Here is an 18,199-nt window from a genome sequence, read left to right on the forward strand (position 1 = left end):
TTTCGGAGGGGGTCCAAATCTTTCGGGGGAGTCCAAATTCAATTTCAGAATTATTTATATTATAATTTGTAAAATCACCCCAAAAATTAAACCGAATTTACAGAAAACTTGGGATTCCAAGAGGTTCGGACCTTCTTGACCCACCTCTACTTACGTCCCTGAATATTGTTGTATCATTTCAGTTGCAAGTCTAATTCATATAAATATCTTATAATTTGTGGATGAGAATATCGTTATCAATGAATTTATTATTAGGCTAATAAATGAATACAGACATGCGGGAATAATACTATTGGGGAAGTGGTAATGGGTAGAAGGGAAAAAAAATATAGATGGACGAATGTCAGAGACAGATGACATGTATGGAGCAAACATTAAAAATGCAGGGAAGAAAAAACTACAAAGAATCTGGTTTAGAATAGGGAAAAATGGATGCTGCGTCATTTGTTTACATGAAGTTTCAGCATAGCACAAGGTATGAAATAACAATTTATAGGAAAAGTAAACGAAACAAATTCTACAAAAGTAATAATAGATTTCATTCAGCCGAACAGAATGACACGCGCAAAAGTAAATACTCATGCATAGTTTAAAAGAATATCGACCAAAAACGAAATTTTATGGAGCTGAAAAAAAAAAGTTATTCGAGTCTAACTATAATAGGATCAATAACACGTTACATATTAAGGTGATACCGATGCTGAAACATACTCCTTCCTGCCTTTTTTTATGACACTAACAAAAGGATAATGCATGCTATGGTTAATAATATAATAATCTAAATCCATTACTATCTATTAAATTTTAATTTTAAATAACTTCCAATTAATGATTTTAGAATTGTACGCACCTCATGTAAATAACGTAACAAAAAAAAAAATAAATAAATATACAGCATATTACTATACAGAGTATATGAAAAGTCAAGGCCGAAGTCATAGGCCAAGTTCGTTATGAATAAAGATACGAAAACATGGAGAAAGGAAAGTTACTAGAAATGGGTGGTTTTAGGCCTAAAATTGAGGCATTCTTGGGCTCCATACTACTGTAGTACTGTGCCCTATATTAAATGAAAAGGCAACATTATCAGTTCAGCAGGTTGTTCCCTTGGGCCGTCACCGCACCAAAAATACAACATTGTTGGGAAACGGATCCCAAGTGTTCTAAATTCCCGCACATAGTGATGTGCACGTTTCCCAGGTCATCTTTGCGTGCTCTTAAAGCCTGATGAACTGGCAACGCTGGTTTTAATTTAACATTCGGCACCTTTACCAATGTAGAGCCCAGAAACGGCTGGTGCGTTTGGACACAGCTCACTATTTTAGATTAAAAACCACCTATTTCCAAAAACTTTCCTGTTTTTTAAACATTTTTTCGTATCTTTAGTCATAACTGAGCAGTGTTTGTAGTTTGAGGGAAATTTCCCCAATCTAGGGAAATTTCATAGGTAAATTTAGCGAAAAGGGGAAAAGGGAATTTTTTCGATAAAAACGAAAAAATCCAGTGAAATTTTCCCGCTGACTGATTGACCAATATAACACTCAAATTTTTCTTTATTCTTCAGAAATAAACCAATACGTACAATAGCAATATTTTTTTTGTGTTTGTGTCTGTGTTCATACTGGCATAATTTGCACCCATTGTTGACTGGGTGTATTTGTCTGTATTTTTATAAAAAGAAAAAAGAAAGAGAAAAAGAAAAGTGAAGGAAAAAGTAAAAATAGAAGTAAATCAATAAATCAACAGATAAATTAATCTCATCACATAACTTCTGCCATAGGTATTGGACACTCAACAAACTAGGGAAAAGTTTATAAGAGGGAAAATTTTGTGTCAGTCGAGGGAAATTTTCTTAAGGAAACCTACGAACACTGTAACTGAGTTGGCCACTAACTTTTGATACACATGATATATAAACATGATTTTTCTTGGGTGATTATTTTAAAAATCAGTTTCTGTCGTGAAGGTATTGATGACCTGAAATAAGTAGTTGAAATTACTAGTATACAGTTGTGAAGTGAAGAGCTCCTAATAAACGATCATCTTAGGTGTTTTATAGGAGAACAAATTCTGCGAATGTGTAAAATTCTACCGATCACAGTATTAAATCAATGGTGTCGAGTACGTGCGCTATCTTTAATTTTTAGCCCGTTGAGTTATCTATTTATTTATTGTATATAGAACAAAACAGGTGTATACCCATTGATAGTGTTCAGTAGTATACATAAATGATCAATACATTACACAATATTATATGAAACACACACATCACACATTAGTACATTATATGAAACTTATTCTTGTATTTGTCTTCGAAACGAACTGCAATTTTAATAATGTGATTTTAGTGATTTCTAGTGTTAGGATTTTGATAATTTTTTATCTTTTTTTTCCGGTGAATAGAAACGTTGCTCATTACTATATAAATTTGTTTCATTAAAAACTGACTGATTTAAACACATTTGTTATTGCATTTGTATAGGTTCATTTTTTATTTTTATTTTATTTTTTTTTTTTTTTTACATTTTGGGCATATTTAGAGCATTTTCAGTATTTGTTCATTATTTTGAGCGCATAACTTCTAAACGTTCACAAAAAAATTAAAAAATTAAAACAAGACAATGTTTTGTAAGGTGAGTTCACTTCATGTAAAGAGAAGAACATTTTCAGCTTTTCTATCTTCGAATTCTACAATTTCGAGACTTGAAATATTGTTGTTCTCATCTCTCTCCCTTTCCCTTCGCCTGCTCGCCTTTAACTGTGTAGGCATTTTTAGATCATTTGTGAGCAGCGGCACAAATCTGGCTTTAACATTGAGGGGGAAGGGATTAAGACCTTTTTTTTTTTAAGCGATGTTCAAAATATTTATTAAGTTGAAAAACAATGCTGTGAAGAATCAGGAGAGCAAAGTTGTCTTCAATATTGGGAAGCGGGCAGATTTGAGACTTATTCTGAATGGACATCAATTTCATCTCATTTTACTTTGTGGCAGTTGGACACAAATCATCACACTTCTCTCTCAAAAAAAAAAAAAAAAAAAAAAAAGTTTCAAATCGGATTATTCGGAGGGACAGTCCCCCACACTCCCACGATTGGAGGGGACATGTCCCCCTCATCCTCCCGGGATTTGCGCCAGTGTTTGTAAGCTAGATTAATGACAGGAAATTTTGTACAGCGTGGAACTTGTTACCGCAAAATGCCTAGAGTTAAAGAAGTACATCATCTTCGAAACTAAATAAAATCTTGTTTCTGAATTTGGCAGTGGAAAAGTTTTTACCATGGATAACTCTTTTCTTTGCTGTAGGGTATGTGATACGGCAGTTACAACGGAAAGAAAATGAACTGTGCAACAGCAGTACATGGGGAGGAACATGAACGTGGACTTACAAATCAAATCATTCTGTTTTTCGAATATTTATGTGAGTTATTTATATATGCCGACACTCCCTTGAGTACATTGGACAACGTGAAATTTCGTGCCTTACAAAAGGAAGAAAAGAAAAGAAAATACACTTCTAAATCCCTCCCTGATTCTTCAATATTAAGGAAGAATTACCTGAAAAGGATTTACGAAAAAGAAATATGCTAATATTACGAAGTGAAAAAAAAAAAAAGGGTCTCCATTGTCGCAATGTTGTAAATGTTAGTATTGGTGTGATGCTACGAAGTAATGCAGAAGATAACTGAATTAATTATTATTTTATTTCTGAAAAAAATAATGGGTGTGTTGTTTGTCTTAACTTTCAATTACACTTTTTACAGCATTTTAAGATTTTTAATACATAAATGCATTTATTATAATGCATTTTCTGCAAATTTGTAGTGCAATAAAATCCTAACCTTACTGATTTATTTTTCAAGCCTAGTTAAAAGTCCCTTGCTTTATCAAAATGAATTTACGAATAACATACATTACTTAAATTAAATTGTATTATTAACACTTTGACTCCTATCGATATAAATATGCATCGACCCCCGCAAAAGCTTAAGTGCCTAACTTGAAATGAAATTGCTGTAGGCTAAAGGAAATGGGATTATTAATGAAAGAGAACTATTATGAAATAATTGATGGAAAAAGAATATGCGAGAAGCTCGAGAAAACCCACCGAAAAGATGTTGTCCACCAAAAACTTACAATTGCCTGACATCGAACCGAAGTTCTCTCGCATCAGAGCTGAATGTTGTGACACTCAGCCACCTTGTCTCCCTTTCTCAAATTTTCTTATATCAACAGAGTTCTTAACTCAATCAATTACCTCAATTCTTGTATCTACAGGATCTTTAACTCAGTCAATTAGCTCAAATCTTTGTATTTATGAAAATTTTGTAAAGAAACCACTTAAAAATAGTTCAGTGACCATAAGCCAATTATGTGAAAATGGGTATGGTGGTTGGCAATATTGTAGCGGATGTAAATTACAACTATAAGTTATTGCGGAACACAATAATCATATTCACCTGCTGAGAGTGTACTCCGTACAGTACCTGCTGTATTCTCATGCACGAGTATAAAAGGCACACACCCAAATCCTTCTTGTACAGTACCTAACCTTCGCATTCCTCCCATTTTGAGCTGAGAAAATTGGAAAGAAAAAGATGATAACAGGAGTGAGGAAAGAAGATATACACACAGCATCTCTTAAGTTGGAGACTTACTGCCGCCGAGTTTTTTAAATTTAAAAAAAAAAAAAAAAATCTTAAAAATCACTTGGACTTTTGCCAAATTTACGACATACACTTGTTTGTGAGTATATATTTGCTGTATACTAATTAGTATACACAACACGCACTACTAGTTTTTTTTTTTCGTTAACTTTCACGTAAGATAAACCTTGACGTAATATTAGTCTGGTACTCGTGCGTGTCTAGATTCAGGGGTACCTCAGGGGATATTTTCTAATTCCTAATCAAACAAGATTGTTTGCTGACAAATCTTCATATTGTTGACTAATTTCCTTCTCACATTATACGTAATTACTCGTATTTACGACTTTGACTATCAAAGAAGAATTTTGTGAATTGTTTCTAATTTCACCAAGATTTTTACTCTTGATCTATAACATTATTCGAGTATTTACACACTTGCAATTTATACAGGATGAGGAAAAACAATATCACGAACTGTGGAAGGTAACTTCTTATATGAAATGAAAGAATGGCATTCCAACAAACATTGGTGTCAATAATTTGTCCTTTTAGAATCATTTAATCTGCAAAAAGTACGGGAAATTAATTTTTCAAGCCCCTTAATTCAAAAATTATGGGTCCTACTTCATGTAATCTCAAAGAGTATATAGAAACTATCTAAATATGTATATAAATTTGCAGCCTCTGCACGAAGAACTTTTTGAGTAAATCGTGCTCTTTGACATTATAATTAGGAAGCCTTCAGACGCACAGACATATCTAGAAGAAAGACCGGGGAATGTGTGTGAAGGGGGATTTAAAAAAAAGAAAAAGAAAACAAGAACTATTACTATTAGAGACATTTCAAGATTGTTTCAGCACTAACCGGTAAGCTTGAAGAATTTCTGACTCTGTGAACCAGTACAAACATATGGGTACCTGTCCAATGAAGACATAATTATGCAGTTTCTCTTCTTTTCTTGTCTTGAAATGAAAAACCGAAATGAAATCTTTGAGTTTTACGTTCCACGGTTATGCCGTGTGGTCTAAAGCAGACGGCGATAATGAGAAATGAATGAAATGGTGGAACGAAGAAAGTGAGAGAAAATGGGAGGACTCCGAGAAAACCCATGCACACGATATTTGTCCACCACAAAGCCCACTTGGCCTGAGCTGGGATCGAACCAGGAACCGCACACACCAGACGTGAACGCTATACTACTGAGCCACCGTGGCATCTTTTCTTGTTTTGGTTTATATAGCACCGTTAATTATCAATTTATTCCCCTACACTACATTCTTAATTTCCTTTCTACTATTTACTGCTATGAACCATAGGAAAAAGATAAAATTAAATAAACAAAACTTATAAAAACAATTCTTTTATAAAATATACTAAAAAGGACATAATGCTTTTATTGATGGAATAATTCAGTGTTGTTGACTTTTAACAAAGGTTTAAAACGGTGCACTGGAAAGAAGTGTGCGTGTGTGTGTGTATGTGTGTAGAGTAAAATCAAGAAATGAAACTAATACGAGCATTTGACGTACATTCTGAAGTTAAGGGTTAAAGTTTTTATGGATATTAAGGCTTGCGCCCAATGCTTGTAATTTTAGTGCCATTTTCATTTAAGCTCACTAAAATAAATAAATAAATAAGTAAGTAAAATATCTCCTTTTTAGTACATGTTTCTACCTGTTTGTTAGTAACAAAATAACAGTAAATTACTCCACCTAGAAATTATTGTCTCATTTTTAGTGCATTCGGCAAAATAAATGTTTTAAAAAGATTTTTGTTTAAGCTTATTAGTTTCTACTTTTTTAAATCTTTAGTCAACATTTTTAATTAGACCGTGGAATTCAAGTCTCTTTCATCTTACTAAGAAAAAACAGAATCCAAACTTATTGCGATATGAAGTGAACAGAACGCCTAGCTGTTTGCAACCAATCAAACTTATGTAAGTGTTTGGGTTGCATAAAGTAGCAGGCGCTCTAAATCTTGTGTATTGTCATTGGATGCATTATGTATCTGTACAAACTTTCAGCAGAGCTCTAGTTAGTATAGAAATGCGTGTTTAAGCTGTAAAATTTGGCTCTAACAAATAACTAGCCTAACAAAAATAGCGTAAGAACTGGACATCTTCTATCTTAGGATTAGGATTTAGGATTGAGATTTCTGGGCTTTCGGCATCTATAGCCATATTAGCCCGTCACGTATCAGGGATGACGTTCCTCGGCGAGCACACTATTCGAGGAAACCTGAAGGAAAAAAGGATTGGGGAAGGAAGGAAGCGGCCTGAGACATATAAGTTAGGTACCACCCCGGCATTTGCCTCGTGTGAATGAGGGCTGGCCTGAAAAACCTTTTTACACTTTTTCGACCGAATGCCCCCACCGGAAATCGAACCCGGGGACAGCTCGTACCGAGGACAGCGTTAGCGACTACACTACTCGGGGTCACTCTTCTATCTTCATTGTCCCATATATTACCTTGAGTGAGTGGGCTAGAACTTTCCTTAGACCAGAACACTCAGGCAAGATATGTAGTATATTTCATACATGCACTGTGGTTGAAACTACAATGTTGTAACACTTTAATGAAGTTGAGACAATATCTAGATTCCTGATAGTTTGTTTACATCACAACGTTTCTCATCACCTTAAAAAGTGGCTCTTTGGAGTAATAACTCTTGAGAATTGTGATCTTTAAACTGAGGTAAATCGATTACCATGGATGGCTTTTATGGTTACTAATATATAAACTTAAGCATGAAGCAATGATTTTACATGCTATTCTTTTATGTACTGTACAACTATAAAATTTCATCAGTTTTGCTTAAGTAGTAGTTACAATTTGATGAATGAGTTTAGGTATATGAAAGAAGGTCACCAAGTTAAACATTAAATGCAAAACATCAGTGCTTAACGTTATTATAATGAAAATAATAAATCTCGTTTTCGCGACGTGTAATGCTTCATTACAATTCCAATGCTTTAAATGGAAAAGAGATTTGTCTGCTTAGTTGTGTTGAGAAATATTAAATAAACAGATTATTGCAAAAAATAACTTTCATCAACAAGGATTGTAATGCAATGAATAATACAAAATATTTAAAAGTTTTTCCTTTTCTTTTAGAATTAGTACAAATGTATAAATTGTATTTCTTCCTATATTGCTAAAAAGCCTATAGCAACTTTAAGCGTCAGTTACACTCAAAGTTCAATTGGCCATTGGTTTAACAGGTCCCTCACTTGATATGATGTTCATGAGAAAAAGATCTGATTTCCCTTATATATATATATATATATATATATATATATATATATATATATATATATATATATATATATATATATATATATATAAAGATTGGCGCAAATACACAAAAGAAAATTACTTATTTTTTCCCCTAGAACGCAGTATTTTCAGTCTCTAAATTTGCAATTTTAAATATCTAGTCTACATTTTTTTTAAATGCAGTGATATAGTAAATAATTGTGTTTAGTGTTTCTGAGATTTTTTCTGCTCATTTTGTGAAATGTTGTTTAATGTATTATATATAATTCGGTTTTAACCTATCGTTTCGTTATCCAGGCACAAGTACGGCTCTATAATGTCCGATTATGTATTTCATCAAATGATACTCATATTCTTAATTTATAGTACAGTAACTATTCTACATTTTCTACTTTCTGATTTTTGTTTTTCCTGTACGGAATACAATTGGTACGAAAAAATCAGTACACGAAATATTCTCTTTACTTGTATTCTTCCTAACGTAGATCAAAAACAAAAGATTCTAACCAGTCACGGCCTATTTTACTAAAGGATCTCGGTTTCCTTGAAGAAGATATACAGAACTTAGCTTTTGAATGGTGTAAGAACAGAAGATATTGGACGAAAATCACATACCGTACGCGCTATCAAGATGAGCTTGGCTCAATGGAACCTTGATTTATCTATCATTGGTGCAACTGACTACAGTTGTCATCCTTCCTTTCTTCGCATAACGAAGAGCGCAACACTATACCCAGGTAGATCTAAGGGCAACCTTAGAGTTGGTTTAAAGGGACAAGTTTTGCCGATAGATGTCACTACAGTCTTCGTACCTTTCTCATGTATTTTTTACCTTTCACGAAAATTCACGATTTCTCTTACAAATTTCAACCTAGAAACTCCAAATTTTTAGAAAAGGAACTTCATGACCTATCGAAGGCAACAATCCGTGCCGATTTTTTATTTAGAATTTTCTTCATTGTTGAAATGGCTTGATTGTTAAAATGGATATTGAAACATTTAACAATATAACTGTTTCAACAATGAAGAAAATTCTAAATAAAAAAATCGGCACGGATTGTTGCTTTCGATAGGTTATGAAGTTCCTTCTCTAGAAATTTGAAGTCTCTAGGCTGAAACTTGTAAGAAAAATCGTGAATTTTCGTGAAAGGTAAAAAATACATCAGAGAGATACGAAGATTGTAGTGACATCTATCGGCAAAGCTTGTTCCTTATCACCAACCTTAAGAAATGTTCATCTGTTGCAAAGAACCACATTATCAATCTATCAAATTACACTTTTTAAATTAAGTATTTTAAGTTAACTAATAAACGTGAGAAAAGATCTACAATATGTGGCTAAGAGTGAAACAGGGTCTAACCTGAAATTCAAGGTGTGTGGGCGTGTACGTTCAGAGATGATGCTTAACTTTAGTTGTTGAAACAGGAAGTAGCTAAATCCAAACTATCCTAAAAACTGAATAGCACCTCGTCATTAACATCATTAATCCCAATTTCTCATTACAGTCGTGACGCGTTTCCAGCTTGAATACTGCTTGTATCGTGTGAAATGTTAATTTAACAAGAAAAAAAAAAGTGTTTCTTAATCTTCTGTGAACGAGGTCGTCAGAAAAAGAAATGACCTACGGAAGGGGGTTATTTACTTCTACAAGGTCTTTACCCTTTTAACCAAATTCATGGAAACACGCATTTATACTAGCAGAGCCACCTGGCGTGTTCGTTTTTTTAATATATGGAATTATTCTTCCGTATTGGTTCCTTTTCATTCTCTCTCTTTTTAATGCGACACCTCCTCTGGAATGAAGTGTCTCATACAACCACGATCAATATTATTATTATTTACTCTACAGGTGCAAGTGTGTTTGTCAGCTTCTCCTTTGACCGTACAGAGGACACGGCTGCATTTTAAAATGCACGCAACGAATGGGAATTTCCTTGGTCTGAGGGGGAAAGCCAAACAGCAGCTTAAAGGGAAAGTAATTAAAAGCCTTTAAAGTAATAATTAAGTATATTCTAAAATAAGTCATGCAGTCAAATTTGCCTGCCGTATTTGTTCGATTATATGCCGACACTGATTGTAAGCTGATCCCATGATTAAAAAAAAAAAAAAAAAAAAAAAAAAAACGAAAATAATAATAATTAATGAAGCATAATTTTTCTTGCTAAACGCTATAAGGTTACTAAATGCTAATGAATTCTGCTAAATAAATATTTATTGTATGAAAATAAATTTATTTTTCTTGCTGCACATACTTAAAAATCTGTTAAATCCAAATATGAGCAATTAATACAGTAAATTTGCATTTCCTTCTTGAGGAAAAAATAATAAAATACACTACAATTAGAAGAAAATGTACTGACTTGGCAATACTGGGTCTACACGATCACAAAATCTTGTCCTAGTTCTAGTATTTTTTGGATTTTTTCTGTTGCGTTCGTAAACAGGGAGTCATTTCAGTCTTCGCTTGAGGGGGACAAGAGCACCACCGACATAAGACTTTCACGTTTTGTACTAGTATATTGGTAGACAATCGATTAAAATATATGTATTCCTCAAACACTTGGGGGGAGCAATTGCCCCCTCCTGCCCCCCTAAATGAAGGATATTATCTACTTTGTCGGCAGTAGTAACTATACCAGTTCTAAGTCAAGATTTTTTTTAACAAAGAAAAATGTTAAAGAAAGATCGGTTTACAATTGGGTAAATATGGCATTTTAGAAGTATTACATAGAAACTATTGCTTTCAGGTGGTAGAGCATTCGCCTCTGGTGCCGGAACCCCTTGAATTAGAATAAACTACAAGAAATGAGTAATGAAGTTGAGATTAAGCAAATTTGGTGCTAACAATAATAATAAATTAAAGGCGGCTCTATAAGGTAGTCACAAAATCACGTGCTTTCCCAATTAGTATGAAGAAAAAATATCTTTAAAAATAATTATGGACATTTAATCCTATATACGAAGGAGGAACAATCCAACAACAATTTTTATTTTAATACGGAATATTTAGCTATGTTTAACGTTCATGAGAGATTTGCCAACAAAGCACTAATTATTATGCTTAATGTTATGCTTTGTTCATGTATTCTGGCTTGACTTTTCCTAACGCTGGCGTATGTTAGAAAAAAGTCCTATAAACGCCTTCCGCGCCGCGGCAGCTCAGTAGGGCTCCCGCCAAGCGAGCTCCGTGATGAACAAACAACATGTACGTGGGTTTTCTTGGAATTCTCTTGTTTCCTTCCACTTTCCACTTTCATCATTCCACCAGTATCATCCATCTCATCATTATCGTCTCCTTTAGTTTCCATGAATAATCTTTGCGGGTAGAAGTATTATCAATTTCCACGACAGAGTGCGAACGGGGATTTCCCCTTATGAATTTACAGATGACTGATATTAGAAATAGATTAAGTGCTCAAACATTGACTAACTTGTTGCTTATCAATGTAAATGGTCCACCGCTAGACATGCTCAAAGTAGATGAGCTAGTTATTTCTTGGCTGAAGAATGGACATCATTCCGCTGCGGACGATTTACCGCCAAAAAGTTACCAACAGGAAATAAATCCGATTTCAGATTTGTTTTAAGGTGAAAAATTACGAGTTACGGAAAATGTATACTTGTATTACTAATGGCTAATTACTTATGTTATTCAACTTTGTACCTAATTTTTAGTAAGTCTCTTCTTTGCTTTAGGTAAACTACTTTGAATAAATATTCATAATAATTGCAATTATGCATATTTGTAACTTAAATTAAACGTGGTGTTTTAGTGATTACACAAATTACAATTATGAGCATGCTTTATGGAAATGCTCTGACATAGGGTACCCGAGCACCTTTATACCTTATGAACAACTGATTTTTCAAGTCTTTTGTGAGAAAAATACTGTGAACTGAGAAACCATAACCTTTTCCATATTGTACAGGGGTATTTTCCTGCGAATAGAAGTTAATTGTGGAATGCGTTCAGAAATTAACACTTGCAAGAATACTCTCTTAGTACAAGTATATTTTAGGCACACACTAATTTCCCCCCACCTCGAACTGTTTCAATTTTCTCACTGACAAACACTTTACCATTTTATATCGTAAAGGTAAGATCCACTGTTATTGTAACAGAGTGGTGCTTGAGCGATTGACTAGAAATTCAAACTCCGATTAGTGACAATTTCACAGTCTTGTTTTATTACAAGTGTAAACTCTTTAGTCAGTTCAGAAGAGGCCGTGGATCGTGTTCAGAGTTGATGACGATGGATTTTGGTGAGTCAGAGTAGGTCAAAGTGGATGAGAGTGGTTCATGGTGGGTGGTGGGTCACGGTGGGTCAGAATTGGTCACGGTGGGTGGTGGGTCAGAGTGGGTCACCGTGGGTGGTGGGTCATGGTGGGTCGTGGTTCAGAGTAGGTCATGGTGGGTGGTCGGTCAGTGGGTCGTGGGTCAAGTTTTCATTGACCCACACCAACTCTGTTCATGTTAAGCTCTAGTTTCTATCTCACATAGCTTCGCCGCTGAAAGAGACTCTAAACTGAATTTAAAGTTAACCATGAGATGTTTAGTGTAAATCAAGTTAAAAAGTTAAGAAACTAATATTATTAAACTTGTTAGGAAAAGGATGTATCTCGTACATTTTTATACTTGTGAGGATCAGGATGTCTTTTTTATACTTTTATATTGTATTATACTTTTTAGGATAAACGTTTTTTACGGCAATGCATCTTCGTTTTCCATTTCATTTGTTTGTGTTTGGGTCTAAGGAGTAAAGAAAGTAGTGACACAAGTCTCAGTATAACCCAATTACACACAAAAGAGAGAGAGAGAGAGAGAGAAATAAGACATCGTAGTGGCGAAATAAATGAAGGTGATTCCTGTCGATTCATTCACAGCTTGTTTTACTGTTTCATGAACTTATAATGTTAAATTTAACTTTCAAAAAGATATGAGTCTACCAAATGCAAAACTTGCCTTATGCACAAAGAGATTTTTCAGAAAATAGGAAAATAACTTCTGAAGTGCAAACAATATGTTTGACAAGTAATATGTCTCACATAGGGTCGTTTTAAGATAAAGGCAAAACGGGCGGCCCCATTTTCTTATTACTTCTATTTAATAAAGAAATCAAATAAAATATATATGCTTGATACATGGGCGTCCGAAGAAAATTTTCAAGGGGAGGCATCTGTCTGGTTGCTAGGTTACGTTTGATGTTCTTTATTTGTATTAAGAAAATCTTAAGAAATTTAAGTTGTTATATTCGTGCAGCCACAGACAAGAACATAGACTTGAGGGCATGATATGGTGACAAGACATGTACTGCAGATGGCAGCAGAAGAGAAGTCATGGCAGTGGTGCATAAGCAGCATTGAACGTTATGAATCAAACAGGTTACATGGACTGTGGCGAATATGGGTAGAAAAGGTAAAAATACAAGTCTCGAGTAATGGCAATTGGTGATCTGTCATCTGCAAAAGGCTAAAATAGCTGAAATATTACGCATTCCCAAGGGTACCGTTAGAGACGTTGTCAGGATGTATAACAACGAATATAGAATAGAATCCATACCACAAATTGGACAGCCCAGGAAATTGTCAGATAGTGACGAACGTGTTATTCTTCGCAAAATTAAGAGCAATCCCAGGCTAAGTGCAGTGAGTATTGCGGCATCCCTAAACTCCGAGTTAGGCAAGAACGTTATCGCAGAAACAGTCCGCAGAGTGTTGAAATATTCCGTGTTTCATGATAGGGTACCAAGTAAGAAACCGTACGTACGTAAAGTCAGTAGGAGAATATATTTAATTTCGCACGAGAACATGTGGGTAAGTAGGAAGACTGACGGGAAAACGTCTAAACCAAACACCTCAAATTTACTTTCGTCCACGAATAAGACTTACTCACTTACCCACATATTTTCGTGCGAAATTAATGTCTCTAACGGTACTCTTGGGGATGCGTAATATTTCAGCTATTTTAGCGTACTTACGCCCTTTTGCATGATGACAGAACACCAATTGCCACTGCTCAAGACTTGTATTTTTACCTTTTCTATCCATATTCGGCATAGTCCATGTAACCTGTTTGAGTCACAACGTTCAGTGCTGCTTATGCACCTCTCTTCTGCTGTCATCTGCAGTACATGTTTTGTCACCATACCATGCCCTCTACATAGTACAGAAACGAGTAAATATCGTTGATGTTATCGAAACCGAATATTAATGGGAGGTATTTTTGGGCCATTATCTGTTTCACATTCTGTTACCAAGCATTGATTAGCATTTTGTGTCACATTTTTTTCTTTCAGAGTTCAATATGTATCCACGTACCTTTTGCCTTATAAATTACGTTTACTTAACCGTTTATTATCCAAACCCAATTTGTTTCTGGCAATTCCTAATAAAAACCGAATATTAATGTGAGCGACTGTATCTAATATTTCTTTTCAGTATTTTCTAATAAGAAAATCGCTTAGAGAATTTCTCATTCAATAATTGTATTGATTCTTCTGGTGAATAGTCATTTTCTAAAAGGAAATTACTAAAAATTGAATAAAGAAGCAGCTTTATTAATCATCGAAGTATAATAAGCATTGAACATGAAATATTACACAAAACAAACTTTGATGACCCAATACGTGATTTTGCCACATCAAAATGTAGAAGAGTCACTTTACAAGTTAGTTTTGCTATAGAGAAGCATGTTGGTAGAAAGGAATTAATTTGTTTTGAATAACGCCTTTACATCAACCAATAAAATTACTTGGAACTTGAAAATCGTGTGTATATTATGATTGAACATTATGAAATATGATACATTATGAATATTAAGTATCATTTTTCATTGAGCGTTACGAACATTGAACATTATGAATATTATGATTGAACATTATGAAAAGGGAGACTCCCTTTTCTATTTTCCACTGAGGGCCCGAAAAAGTGTTGATTTGATCCGGGTCTCATCGTCGTTTTTCGAACTACCAGGAAACAGAATGAATCCTATATATTTCACATGTTTTTAACTTTTGATATGATGAATTATGCATTTAGAAGAATCATAAGATACATCTTCAATATATACACATATACGCGTACCTTCAGTAATTTGTCATTAATTATATTTTTAAAGGTTTCGTTCGAAATTTAGTTTTGTAAAGTAGAATAAACATTTTCATAATGTATGCAATAATGTTTTCTATTACAAGAAAGTAAAGTTATGTCATACTATACTGTATGTAGGAACAAATGCCACATAAGCAGAGTTTTTATTGAAGGGCGCTTTGGAAATTTAATTTTTGAAGTACCTTAAGTTTCCCTATAAGGAATCTTGAAACAAACACTGAGTAATCTATGAAGCAAATTTTCATTAATATATACACATGATTCTGAACCACCCTTACCTATAAATCGATGAGATAATAATATCTACCCAAAAATAAATAAATAAATGAAAAGCTGGGTAAAGAGAACAGGTAAACATAGTTAATAACTCACACACAATTCATGATCATTGTTATTCTAAATTTAAAACTAAGAAACTAGAAGTAACAAAACAAAGAAAGGTCTAATAGGCAAACTTACCTTTTTTAGCGTAACGACGCTTAGCAAGAAAAGACGGTCCAAGAGTTTCTTTGAATCTGAAGCCATAAACTGACTTGAGATTCCATGTATTGTCCTTCACTGTTGCTTCTTCGCTAATAGATTCCAAACATTCGCTTTCTCTGCTGTCCTCTTGAAGAGGTTCCAGTTTGATGCTTTGCATTATTCTGGTTTATTTTTTCTTTCTTCGTTTTTTAAGGAACGAGGCGCTGGGCACAAATAGCTGGTTATGAATATGACATAACCTTGCAAGTTAGTATGGTACCGATACACAAGACAAGAATATGTGTCTTGAAGTATTCAATTTGCAAGGTTGTCTTTTAACAAAAACAGACAACCTACTTGTAGAAAACGTTTTAACATTACGCAAGACGATATTTTATGGGTGAAGAAGTAAAGATCATTATTTTTCCCAATGTGCACAACTCAAACATTTCTCTGTTTATGGTGCTGAGGTTAGAAATCCAGCTATACTGTATTTAAGGAGAAAATATAATTAAAAATCAATGTCATTTAGCAGCACATATTCACACACTCTCTCGACATTGAGTTATCAACATTTGCGAATATATACTGAACGTTAACAGGTGTAAGCAATCAATTTCAGAATGTACGTAGAAACGTAAATAGGTCCTATTTAATCTGAATTTTCTCTCACACAGTACTTAACAACGCCAAGCCATTACTTCAAAACACATTGACAACAAAACAAAACTATCTTTTTATCTTTTCATTTCAATAACACATATCTTTCTTTAATATTGACACAGGCTAGAAAGTTACTCGGACGTCGATTTTTTTCTGACTTAATTGCTTGACAACTGGCAAACAAACTGAGATCATTGTCTTCTTCCTCTTTTTCTTTTTTTTTAATCATACAAAGTGAATGTGGAACTACGCTTGCGCCACCTAGCTTATGGAACAAACACCAAAAAAATAAATACGGTGTATCTCTCCCGCAAACAATTTGCATTGAATAAAGAAAAACAAGTCTGGTAAATATCGAACCACCTCATGTAGTATATGAAGGAGCTCTGTTTATACGTTCGAGTGTTTTTACAGCGATAAGTTTGGTAGATGCTGTCGTAGATCTACTGAAGTGGAGTCACGCGACATTTCTATGCGTGATATTCTTCCGTTAAATGCAATGAACTCATCCTATTATTGAGACAAAGAAGGTAACGATATGCACACATACAATAACCATGAAAATGTGTTGCTGTAGTCTGCAGGGAATTCAGTCATTACAGTAAAGTAATTGGTTGTGTTTTTGATGATTGGTTTTCTCGAACACCTAATCAAGATAAAAGTTGTTAAGAGTTGGTACAATGAAATCTTCAGGAACCCTGATGAATTCAGAAGATGGCTGCTAGAAATTGAAGAGGTCGAGAAAACAAACTTACAAGCAATTGTCCACAAACTACATGGACTAGAATTGAACGAGTGACCCTTCATAATAACATGACCGCTGCTTTTACTGCGCTACCACGGAATTCGTCTTAGTCTTCTTCTGCACCTATTTTCCTATTCATGAGAACTCCACAGTTCCTCTTTAGTCTCTCTATAAAACTAAAAATTCAAATCCTAAATATAAAAGGGAAACATGTCAATCTGTGCGGCACGGTCCTGACATATTATACAACCCTGCTTAAGAGATTTGTTATGTCGGTGTTAGAAAAACAAGGGGCATAATGAAAATTCATTATACAGGGTGTTTCAAAACAATACCGACGATATTCCTGACATCAAGATAAGACAAATAGACCAACCTGGGTGCATAAATGCTTCCTCTCAAAGCTATAAGCTGCCGAAAACATGAAAAAAATGAACTTTGAAGGTCCATAGCTACAAAACTATGGGACCTACCGAAGTCGGATCAAGACTTCACTCAGGAACTAGTATGTGCTCTATCCAAATATCAAAGTTTCACAACTGTGCGGTACTTTCGCAACAACTTTTATTGAAAAAAGTAGTTGGCGATTACTTCAAATTATATGCCCGTAGCCAAACTCCCTCTTTAAAACTTGTTGAGTGAGTACCTTAGGATTCTGAAACATGTATTTTTGGATAGCGCAAATATTACTTTTAAGTGAAGCCTTGACCTGATTATGGTAGCTCCCATAGTATTGGAATTATGGATCTTTAAAGTTCATTTTTTCATGTTTTCGGCAGCCTATAACTTCGAAAGGAAGCATTTGTACACCCAAGCTGGTCTGAAATACCCTGTATATTATCATCAGTATGTCTCAGTGCATCACACTAATTGCTAATAGTAAAGAGTCACACTAATAGATGCCATCACCTGCGAGTTTGTTGCGTATAATGATATCCTTGAATAATTGCACAAAAATATGGTACGGATTGGTTGGTGGGTAAACTTTAAAAATAAATAAATAAATATAAACAATTAGAACTCTTAATTAAGTATGATTTTAACGTATAATGTACAGCGGGCTTGGGTACAAAAACTAGTTACATTAAACAAAAGTTGTGAGCGCTATTATTTTAGTAATGAGTTGAAGAACACAAATCTATAAGGTATTAAATTTATCACATAATCGGGGTTTCGTTTCCCATTCCTAAGTTATGATAGGCTTCTAAACTGTAATAATTCAATACTGAAACCGGAAGTAATAGTGGATTAAAAAAAAAAAACATTTCTAGTTTCAATAAAGGGATAAGTGAGG

At 34.2% G+C, this 18,199-nt stretch overlaps 1 protein-coding gene across 3 annotated transcripts in view; it reads right to left on the minus strand.

Moving 5' to 3' along the window:
• LOC145690770 (uncharacterized) overlaps positions 1–16,352 on the minus strand; it is a 132,067-nt gene extending 115,715 nt beyond the window's left edge. For 2 of the 3 annotated variants that reach the window (XM_081766031.1, XM_081766022.1), the window contains exon 1: positions 15,495–16,348. In XM_081766031.1, coding sequence (XP_081622157.1) covers positions 15,495–15,675 — 181 coding nt within the window. In that variant the 5' untranslated portion in view covers positions 15,676–16,348. Of the gene's footprint in view, positions 1–15,494 lie in introns of all 3 variants that reach the window. The other variant, XM_081766013.1, reaches the window with a different exon arrangement.
• Positions 16,353–18,199: the final 1,847 nt, after the last annotated feature.

Source organism: Thermobia domestica, chromosome 1 (genome assembly GCF_964235325.1).
Source record: "Thermobia domestica chromosome 1, izTheDome1.hap1.1, whole genome shotgun sequence".
In the NCBI taxonomy this organism is placed as follows: domain Eukaryota; kingdom Metazoa; phylum Arthropoda; class Insecta; order Zygentoma; family Lepismatidae; genus Thermobia; species Thermobia domestica.